The sequence below is a fragment of the Squalius cephalus genome, assembly GCF_949319135.1.
Source record: "Squalius cephalus genome assembly, chromosome: 21".
NCBI classification, from domain to species: Eukaryota; Metazoa; Chordata; class Actinopteri; order Cypriniformes; family Leuciscidae; genus Squalius; species Squalius cephalus.
The window spans coordinates 26647679-26658797 of record NC_137142.1 but is presented as its reverse complement, the minus strand read 5'-3'; the positions used below and the strand labels follow the sequence as shown (position 1 = coordinate 26658797).

Sequence of the window (11119 nt, the reverse complement as noted above, 5' to 3'; positions counted from 1 at the left end):
TATCTAAATTGATTTGACAAAAGATAAAAAGTTGTGATAACAAATAATGAAAATATCTTTTTTTTTTTTACAGTGTAAAATGGAGTAACTTGTTTTATATTCCTCATTCATGTGTGAAATAACAATTAAGATCTTTAAATTAAATATATGCTTATGAAAATGTGCTCGTTCACTTACGGCAATAATTATAAAGCTAATTGCGGTATTAACAAAGTAATATTACACGAGTGTTAGCCTGAGGGAAAATACATTCATCATTTTTATCTTGACGCTTTGGGATTTTGATAAGATGTGCAATCATCAACAGAGTTTGAGAGAGCGTAACATTTTATTAATTTTTTGCAGGCACTGTTTTATTACTCACAGTGTTCAGAGCTACAAAAACATAATGAACATGTAAATAGCATGAAGATTAGCACTCACAGAAGACACGACGACAACACCTAAACTGAGCGGAGAGCAGAGCGCACAGAGATGAACGATGGGAGACGTACAGTAGTCACGTTCAGACACACATGCACACGCTCACACAGATGCATGAAGGTCACTGAATTGTATTATTAAAGGTCTGAAACAGATTGTGTTTAATAGATAATCTTGTCATTACTATCTATTTATATACAAAAATATAAATAGATGTTCTGTCTGTATATTTTTATTTGTACTATCATCTGGCTGTTGCTCTTGTTGCATTAGTCTGAAACTGTGAGACTGTCATTAAGAAAGACAATGTACAGAATATATTTAGCTACAGGGTACGACACAGTACATAACAGATGTTCAAAAAGGGAGACAACAATGCCGTCTATGATCAAGATAACATCTAGCAAAAGACAAACCACATGGAAACATTAATAAATAAAACAAGCAAAAGCACCGAAAGCACAATTGAGAAAAAGACTTTTGAGAGTCGGGTCAAAACACGGCACTTTTGCTCACGCTCATCTGTTTCTCAAATCGAATCGGACTCTGAGATCAGATTAAACCTAATTTAAGACAAATCCCTAGTGAATGGCCACTTTAGACTATTACCAATAGAGAAGGCATCCATGGTTTGTGTTATGAAGACTGTAGCCTACGTTTTCAAACGCTTTCGTTTTGATACTTTGTGTGATGGGTCTGTCTAAAGCTCTTCTGCTGAAGAAAGTACATCAGACCGGTTTCCAAATATGGGTTGATTAGCCGTAGGAGCTCAGATGAGTCATGCAATTACGCTCACAGAAATCTAGCCATTCGCAAGGAGATGTCTTGAATGCGCAAGAGACTGATGAACTCTAATTTGTACTAAAGGACACTGAACATTTGTGCATTGTAAAGGCTGCTCTTTTCCTTTTGTTCGATATATAAAAATACACACGAACCCTAGGAAATATTGAGCACATTGGCATTTCTTTGTGTCATCTATTTCAGAGACAGCTTGTTAGTTCAAGACAAGAACATTTCACAGTATTATTAGGCTAATTCCTGGTAAATGGCTTCTGGGTAATTCTTGAGCAAAATAAGAATTCTATTCACGTAACCTTCAGATATCTATGCTTTGGTTTGATTAGGACTGATTAGGTAATTCAAACAGAAATGTTATTTTCAGTTAAAAACAGAGATATCAACACATGTAAATATTAGTTTTCTGACAAGTAGCAATAAATTAGTATCCGAAGCACCTAATATATCATATCTACTTTTCATTGCAAATAATAATATTATGCCTCAGCCAGAGAGTTAATAACCTGAAGTTAACATAGTTGCATTAGTGATGCTAATACTGCAGTTCAAAAAATCTGCAGATATTTTGGCGGATTTTCAAGAGATCATTTTAAACTAGGCAATGTACATGAGATCTGTTTGATATGGCCTGTAGCTGGTAAACTCTCAGCATTTCCTTTTCAAAAACTGAGATCGCTGATAATATTCAATTGGCATCAGCGCAGAATCACTGTCCTTCTTAGATTCAGATCCTCCAATAAATCACATCTCAACTATATTAAGTTAGTCACATTAAGTATTAATACATCCAACTCAAGCCTCACATGTTCCCATTTCTCAAAGATTTATGCAGCCAGCTTTAGCAAATGGAGATTTACAGATGATTTGCAAATATTACTAGAACTGAGTCCCTCTCCAACTTGCCCAACATCTCTAAAGATACAGATATCCAATCCAGTAGACAAGATTGAAGAGGCCAAAGGCGGTTGGGAAGAATATTCGGGAGTAGGAGTCGATTTTGGAGACATGGACATGCATTCTGTTCTCACGCCAAGCTCCGGAGCGACAATCATCAAAGCAGCAGAAGAAACTGGCGCAGTCTTTCCCGTCCAGACATTCATACGCATAATCATCATCATCGTCATGGTAGGGAGCAATATTGTTCAACTGCAGCAGAGATGTCCCTGGTCTGATGTTAACCGCGCTGGGTTTCTACAAAGAGGAACAGCAAGGTCACAAACGCCTCATTGCTAAAACAGTGTGCAGTACAAAAGCAAATGCCATTGCTGCTGCACAGCACACTCAATTAACTGCAAACAAAAGTACAATGTGACCTATTCTAACCTGAGCTGTGAAGAAGTTAGCTTCTTAGTACTATAATTGTACATATCATTGATCAGCTAGGTGCTTAATGACTTGTTCTGTGTTCTAAGTAACATAGTTTAATATTTTGTCATTTGATCATCCTTGTGTGACTTTATATTATTTTTATTTCTTTGTTTTTTAAAGAATATGCTCGCTATTCTTTTTTAATATAATGAAAAGTCACCAAAAGTGGTGAATTCAAATGTTAGATTTGTGTGAGGAACAGACCAGATTTACGTCGTAATTCACAGAATATTTTGACTTTCAATCCTCCTTGGATTGTTCATGTGAGAAGTAGCAGCGAACCATTCTTGTGAATCGTACCTTTGCAATGACTTGGTTCATTCAATTCACTGATTTAACATCACACACAATGTTGCATATGGCTTCACAAGCTTTATCAAGTTTTATGGACCATTTTTATGATACTTTTATGGTGATCCTTCATTCTTAAAAATAAAAGGTTCTTTCCTGGCAGCTGTGGTTCCATGAAGAACCTCAAACATCCATGGAACCTTTTCATTGAGCAAAAGTTTCTTTATAGTGGAAGATTATTAAAATGTTCTACACATAAAGAAAAAAAAAAAGGTTCTTTTCAGAACTGTTCACTGAAAGGTTCTTTATGGAACCAAAATCGAAAAGCCCCTTTTGGAAGTGTGTCCCAATGGGAGTGTTTTAGAAGCTTAAAAGCTCAGATTCCCATTAGTTGTAATAGAAAAGAGCCATCAGCACATTACTCAGAATTTCTTTTTGTTTTCCTCCGAAATGAATGCACATTTTGAACGACATGACGGTGATTAAATAATGAACTGGCCCTTTAAAAACAAATGAAGTTCATTCACCTGTGCATGGCTTGATTTGGTCTTCTTTTTCGGTCGATTGCTTGTGAAATAATGTAGAGTCCCATATTCCATTAGAGCAGCAAAGGTGAAGATGAAGCAGACAGACACAAATAGATCCATGGCTGTCACGTACGACACCTTTGGCAAGGACTTCCTCGATATGGTGCTTAGGGTTGTCATGGTAAGCACAGTTGTGATACCTATGCACAGTAATTGAGCACCCCATTGAAGCATTTCCTTTTCATTTTAACATACATTTGTATTCATTCTGAGGCTTTTTGAAATTACCTAAAGATGTTCTGGCAGGTACAGCATCCTTGTTAATCCAGAAAGAGACCCAGGACAAAACCACAATCATACTGCAGGGGATGTAGGTCTGGATGGTGAAGTAGCCCATTCTCCGACTCAGGTCAAAGAAAATAGTCATAACCACGTATTCTCCTGTTAATAATAATAACAACCGCTCGTGATTTAATAATAAGAATTGTTAATATTATTATGAATTCACATAATATAAAACATACTATGTACTTACTGTAGTAATGACACTGACTAACTGGGTAATAACTTGGTACTAACCCTGAACCTACCCCTAAAGCTTAACTTAAAACATGTAATTACCTTACATTACTCAGTACTTTTGTGGGTAAGTACATTGAAAGTGCACGTACTGTAAAATAAAGTGCAACTAAATTCGTTTTTCATTTTCCAAATGTGCTATTATTACCTAATTACAATACGATCAATAATAACTGCTTGTGTATTGTTCTTGTTATTACTATTGATTACTGTAAATCTAATGTTATTAATGATAATAAATATTATTATTAATATATGCTCATTTATTGATTTTATTATCATTAACATTTACTTCAGATCTACCAGTATTATTAATCTTATTATGTATTCCGTATGTTCATACCAGACTGAGTGTTTGCAACATCAGAAGTGTTCCGTAGGCCCACAAAGGCAAACTGGTAAAGCCTCCAGAAGCGCTGGTCTGCAACTTCAACCGAACGACGCTGCCATCTATACTGGATCTCATTCTTTGGATACCCATCTGCAAATGGAAAAAAAGCACATCCACCAGATTGCATGTGACCTTTCATTTCAGTATGCAAATGACAAATTTGCAATGATGGCAGAATGGCATTGAGTAGCACTCAGTTAGTGTAAAGCGCGGCATGCCCTTCCCATGCCCACAGTGGATGATGACAAATGAGAAGCTGAAGCATGGTGCTAATAAAGGAATGAGGGGTGACGTAGACTGAGGAGAGGAGAGAGGGGTTGGAGAGAGGTCTGGAGAAGGATGGATTCTGTCCTCACTCATTCCAAGGTTGGAGGATGGTAGCTGCTACAGGCCAGCTGTAATGTTAAGGTTTGTTTGGCCGATATTGGCAATGCATGGTTGGTTGACAGAGGCAATGTGTGGGGATTGGCTGCCTGGCGGCACTCAGGACAGGACTGAGGCTGAGTGACAAATTGACATAAGAATTTAACACCTACAGCTTGAAAACTCCAGAGGGCACGAATGTTCATCCATGGGAAAGTTATGCAGCTTAAGGTAGCATTCCGCATTAATAGTCAACCTAACAAAAAAGAATAATAGACAATAGCAAAACAAACAAAAAATGTTGATTGTGACATTTTTGAGGCTTTGATATTTGTACTCATTTGTACATCAGAGATCAAACCCTCTTTCTGATTTAACAGTCCCTGACATAAATATGTGAATCAGATGTAATGGCTTAAACGTGCTGCAACAGACAGCGGGTGTAATTCCATACAAAAGCAAGTGTTACGGGAACAGGAATACGAGGACACAAACAGCATTCACTCGGCTCACAATGTTAACCGTAGACACACCTTAGAGTATACATCACTCTTCCATTGCTCCAGAGCCGAAGAAGGCGATTCGGTGTCGTGATCCAGTGGGCGTCAGATTTACGCGAGTTGCGGAAAAACGTGTCAGGGATCCAGATTTTTCCCACCATGTTGCTGTTGAGCATGAGGACTTTCATTGAGCTGTTAAATTTGAGTCTGCTGTCGTACCACGTCTGAGCAAAGAAGATGTCGATGGTGTACTCCTAAAAAAGTAAAAAGCCTTACAGTTGCTTTCGTAACCGTGAAATTATGTGGCTATTGCTTGTGACTGAGTACGATGGTCGTGAAATGGATCTAAACAGGTTGTTTACAGCTCTGAACATAATGTAGTATTATATATTTCTGCTCACCATATTGATGGGATCTACCGGGCCAATGCTGTTCACGTACACTGCCGCCTCAATCACAGTCGGTCTCACTAGAATAGAATTTCAAATACAAATATATTCAAATGACATAATCATAACTATCAAATGAACATAAAAAGATAAAAATATGTTACAATATCAAAACAGTACAATAATGCATTTATTTAAATAATTTGATCAAAAAATGGTTATAATATACAGCATGTATTCAGCATGCTTTTTGTTACATCTTTCATCGCAATTTGTTATTCCAAAGGAAAATTTGTCTTCATAATCTTTAATCATTTAATAATTTGCTGTTCCTTTTTTTCCTTTCTCTTTCTGCATCACTTAGAGTGGACAACTGAATAATGTTAACCAATAGCCAAATAGCTATTTTTAGCAAACTCGCATTCAGTCTGGCTCTGTCCTAACATGTAACCATCCAATCTATTCCCAATAAGTGGATAAAATCACATTTTCTCGCTGAATATCCTGTTTCACTCAGAAATACACCACCTTACAGAAGTGAAATGGGCTGCAAACGCAATTCACATTTCCTATAACAGCCACACAAATTACTCAAAGCTGCCTGAATCTTCTTACTTGTGGGTTTCTGTTGCAGGAGATCCAGTCACAGAGGCATGACAAATAACACAAACACTGCTAGTTCACCTGCAATCATTCAGCACTCGCTCTGCACTGATTAACTGAGTTCTTCTCATACTTACACACTCTCTCTCTATCTCAGACACATGAAACACAGATAAAGAAGGAAGATCAATAGTGATTTGGGTCTATTGTACCCAAACACCACTGAGATAAATCCTCTTAAATAATTGAGCTCTAGTCAGCTGCGTCGCTTCCAGAACACTGATGGACTGAGAATAAAGTGACTTGTACAGCTCTGGTGCAGAGAAAAACATCAGCAAAATCCTAAAGCCAAACTACTCTTCGTTTCATACTGCAAAAATGCTGATGGTCTCTTCAAAATGATGATTACATAGAAATTCTGAACTACTCAGAGGGTTTAATTGTCACAGAGTGTTCCTCTTCATTAGGATTTATAATAATGATGCTATTATCTTATAATCATTTTGCAGGGTCATAAACAGGCCTAGACAGAATCTTCAGGAATTTTGCCAATTTTGGGGCATTCTGTGTGGGCCTGGATAAGCATGCAACCTTTTCCAAACAATGACTTGCCTCCGATATCTGGTCTCAGTTTGTTGTCGTAACCTTGCAGCAATTTGTTTAGGATAAAGGTGACGTCGCTCTCGTAGACTTTTGGTGATAAAACCCATGTTTTATTGATGGGGACATCCTCATAATCTTCCTCCTCTGCTTTGCTTGGGCCAAATGCCATGCTGTCATAAAAGCAGAAACAAACAGAGGGAATGTAAGTAGACCGACAGCAGAGAGGTAAATAATAGAGCAATATTCCATTTAAATTAGAGAATAGTAAAAAGAGCAGTCAGTTTATATTAAGAGCTTAAAATCTAAAGAGCGAGCGACTGATTTAAAGAGCTAAATATGACAGGCAGAGTGAGAAAGAGAGAATATGATGAGTTTTATGGGAAGAACATATAAAAAAAGTCATAAGTGACTGTAAATATATGAAAGCGCAAGAGTTTTTTAAACGAGCACAGTGCTGGAGATACAAAGAGGAGGTTCTAATAAAAGAATGCCGTGATTAATGAAGATGTGTTCTGGCACTGGAGGGAGGAAACAGCTGAAGGTGAGGGGTTTAAATTATCACCCACAACTCTCTCTCTCACTCGCAGTATATGGTGTAAGAGCTTCTAAATGTATTCTCTGGTGCATTATCTGTAGGAACTCAACGGGTATCATTTCTAACTGAGATATGCACCAATCCCATGGACGTGAATTGTCTAGACTGGGTCTCCTCTGATGTTCTTTGGAGAAATGAAGGTGATGTGCATCAAAGCTATACTGCAAAGGCAAGAAAATCCATCATGATGTTTCAGCCACCTGGGTATCTGAAAAACATTCAAAACAAGATTCGGCCCCACTTTATATTAGGTGTATTTAACTACAAAAGTATAAACTTTCATAAAAAAATTGTTTTGTGTTATGGTTAGGTTTAGTTAATGGGTAAGGGAAGGGTCCACAGCGTATACATGTAATTAGAAAGATTAATTACAGCTCTAATTGCTGCAGGCATTTTTAATTATAAGTACGATGCAAAATCATATCTGCCTATTTGTACACAATAAGTGCATTGTAGCAAATGATTAATTTAAATGTTAGTGCATACTGTAGTATAAGTTAAGACACTGTGGGAAAGCAAATTTATTCAAATGTTTAATATAGGTTTACATTGAATTTAGCATGTTAAGGTTAGGTATAAATTATGATTATCAGAGTTTTCTAGCAAAAGACTCTGGTCAGTCCTGTTTTACTGAAACTCTTGGAGTTTGTGTTTTAGCAAGAAAGTCCAGCCAGTCCTGTACTCGGGTCTCAGTATTTGAATAGATATGCTGAGTGGATTAGGGTGGGCAATGCTCCCAGTCTAGAACCGGTTCCTAAACCTGTATTTTTCGGTTCCTGCCCCTAAATGTATATAAACTGTAAGAGAACATTCACGTTCAGACTTGGTGACTGCAGCTACCGACAGCTCGTGTTCTCAATAAAGAATCCTGCTGAAGAAACAACCAAGTCTCCTGGTCTTTCGATTCTAAGTTCACAACAACACTCATTATAAAGCCTGTCTCAAGATTCAAATGTCTTCTCTAGGTGTAATAAAATTGATTAAAATGTGTTCACATCTGATCTGAATGGTCTAAATATGTATCCTCAAAAAGTACCCAGTAAATGTGATTTATATATTTGAGCTTTGTCTATAAAAAAAGGTAAATTCCCATACATATACAACTAATGAAAGACAGAAAAATCAATATGAAGAATCCCTGTGGATGAGACCCGTGGGTGGAGAGAATGTAGGTTATTGATCCCTGTAGGCAGAGCGCTGAGTAGTTAATGGAAAATACAGACAGAATATTTTCCTCAAATGCAGAGTTACAAATTGTCTGGACACAATAGTAGCCTCTGAATGACCTTTGTGAACCACTGAGACATGCTCTAAAAACCCTGACAAATGCACATTTATAAGACAAAGGCCTAAATAAAACAAAACAAAAAGCATTTTCTGCCATAGATGAAACACTTTGGTTATTGTCAGTCACTTTTTAATATGAGTAAATGAGAGGAATGTTATCTTACAAACCATGTATGTTTATTCTATTAAGCATGTGCACATTTACATATCATTGAATACCTTGAATGAGCTGCCAAAAATCAGCTGAAGGAAACCAAAGTAGTTGGTGTTAACTTATGCATAACATTTAGCTACATTTACAATGGAGAAATTGTGACATAACCTTCCAACCTGACTATGCTGATGCAAAACCTAATAGTGTGTGAGCAATGTAGTTTGGGGTGTTGTTTGTTGAATTGCAGCTGAATGTATCCTCAAGGTTGTTTGTAGACTGACATTGCTCGTCCTCGCTAAAAAGACATCAACATGAATGCTCTAAGCAAAACTGTCATTTACAATCAATATTAATAGTATCAAATGTATTCATGGTACACACAACTGCACGTGTCGTGATTGACAATCATTTGCAGAAATGTTTGGGTGGATGTGCCACAAGGAAAACGTAAACTAAATCGTTCTGCAGCAGAATCACGCCTAAGTGTTGTCGGTCAAGGGCTATTTTTGTAGTCATATTGATTGCACCCCTTGTTTCTTTTGCCCCCTCTGAAACAAAAACTTACCAGACTCCAAGCAGACCGGGCAACAGCCAAACCAGTGCTTCTTTTCTCCGGCGGCGATGCAGCAGAACCATCGTGCGAACGCTCGGTTTATAACCAAACAATCTCCAAAATGAATTAGAGCGATCAAAGCTTTGAGAGATTCAAGTAAAACGACAATTGAGCGTCAACGCATGCTGTAAGCTGTTGTCTATTCAACAGCATAAAGCTTGAGCCTATGGTCTCTCTGTCAGGCAGGCAGCAGACGCGGTGTGGATGTGAATGGTGAATGCGGGATTTTGCTGATTGCGGCACCGCTGCGTTCCTCCATCGTTCTGCTGAGCGAGACGCTCTCAGTGTTCCGGGAATTATTAGAAACTGCCTGTAGGAAAAGAGCTGACTACTCTACCTCAGAGAATTCACATCAAGCGGTGATTTATGAGACCTTAACTTAGTTTTGCTGTTGTTGGGGATTAATAAAGGCAAATGCGACAATTTTAGGCGCTGCACCAAGATACGTGCAAAGTGACCATCTTAAACCCTAGAATGAATAAAGACGGTAAAACTTACATGGTAGCCTATAATGTAATGTATGTGTGTGTGTGTGTGTGTGTGTGTGTGTGTGTGTGTGTGTGTGTGTGTGTGTTCATTTCTGTCAGTAATTTCGTGTCAATTTCCTGTAGAATCTTTTGCCTCCCCTAATTAGGCAACTAATCTTAAAGACGGTAAACAAACCACTCAAGTTTGTTGTTGTTTATAGGCTTATAACAGAATGAGATGTAGCCAAAGCATAGGCTACTCATAGCAGTAGCCTATGCTTTGGCTACATCTCATTCTCAACTGGAAGAGCTCGAGCAATGTAGCCTACTGTTGTTATGGTTACCCTTGCGGGTTCCTTGGACGATCTCTTCATATTGGCGTTTTTATGGTTGGATTTTAACTTGGATCTAACTTTTGTGGTAAATTAATAGTTTTTTGAAAACGAGGTTGAAATGTACTTAGCCTATATGTAGGCTACAGTAAACAATAAAATATAATATTCCTCAATCTTTTGGGGATTCAATGCTTAAGGCCAGTTAACACACCACATCGTTGGAATCACTTTCATAACGTTTTTATCCAGTTGAATGATAAAACAATAAAGAAACATTGACAGCCAATCAAAATCCATCCTGCTATAACGAGTTTGAGCATTTAAAGTGCAGACAAACACGCGCTTAGAATAAACAGAACGATATTGTCCGCTAGTGTGGACGGGACGCTAGTTATATCAACTTCTTTATCGTTCTTGGTGTGAACGTGGCTTTATCGACTAATTGGAGAGAAGTGGTCAGAATTTGGATTGTTAGATTAATATTTTGTATTATTGGGAAAAACATTTCCATTCTAAATGTTTTATTGTTAGGCTATTTTTCATCCTTATCACACAAAGGAATTCATTAGGCATAGTCTTTCAGACATAAACTGTCAAATTCTTAACCACGTTGACTGACTGACTGACTGAATGTAAAAATGCAGAAAGGTTTCTTTTATGGGTGTGGGTTACACCAAGCTGTATAAAAATAATAGAAATGTATTTCCCCATTTAGATAGCTCCTTGTTCTGGAAGGTATTCATCTCCTGATATATATAGGCTGGATGTTCATTCATTAATGTCAGCACCATGGAGAGCTCCATGAAGAAGAGCAGAAATAGACTGCCTGA

At 37.6% G+C, this 11119-nt stretch overlaps 1 protein-coding gene across 2 annotated transcripts; it reads right to left on the bottom strand.

Moving 5' to 3' along the window:
• Window positions 1-312: 312 nt before the first annotated feature.
• gabrg1 (gamma-aminobutyric acid type A receptor subunit gamma1) lies at window positions 313-9963 on the bottom strand. Of its 2 annotated transcripts, none has more exons than XM_079855614.1 (9): window positions 9440-9963; window positions 6848-7008; window positions 5645-5712; window positions 5277-5497; window positions 4917-4999; window positions 4333-4470; window positions 3699-3851; window positions 3411-3610; window positions 313-2415 (listed from the first exon to the last, which is right to left on the bottom strand). In XM_079855614.1, exons 1-9 carry the CDS (start codon window positions 9508-9510, stop codon window positions 2137-2139), a joined length of 1374 nt encoding a protein of 457 aa, XP_079711740.1. In that variant the 5' UTR covers window positions 9511-9963; the 3' UTR covers window positions 313-2136. The 2 variants fall into 2 exon arrangements, with proteins under 2 accessions (XP_079711740.1, XP_079711741.1); XM_079855615.1 differs by having other exon boundaries at window positions 2059-2415; window positions 5645-5708; window positions 6844-7008; window positions 9440-9582.
• Window positions 9964-11119: the final 1156 nt, after the last annotated feature.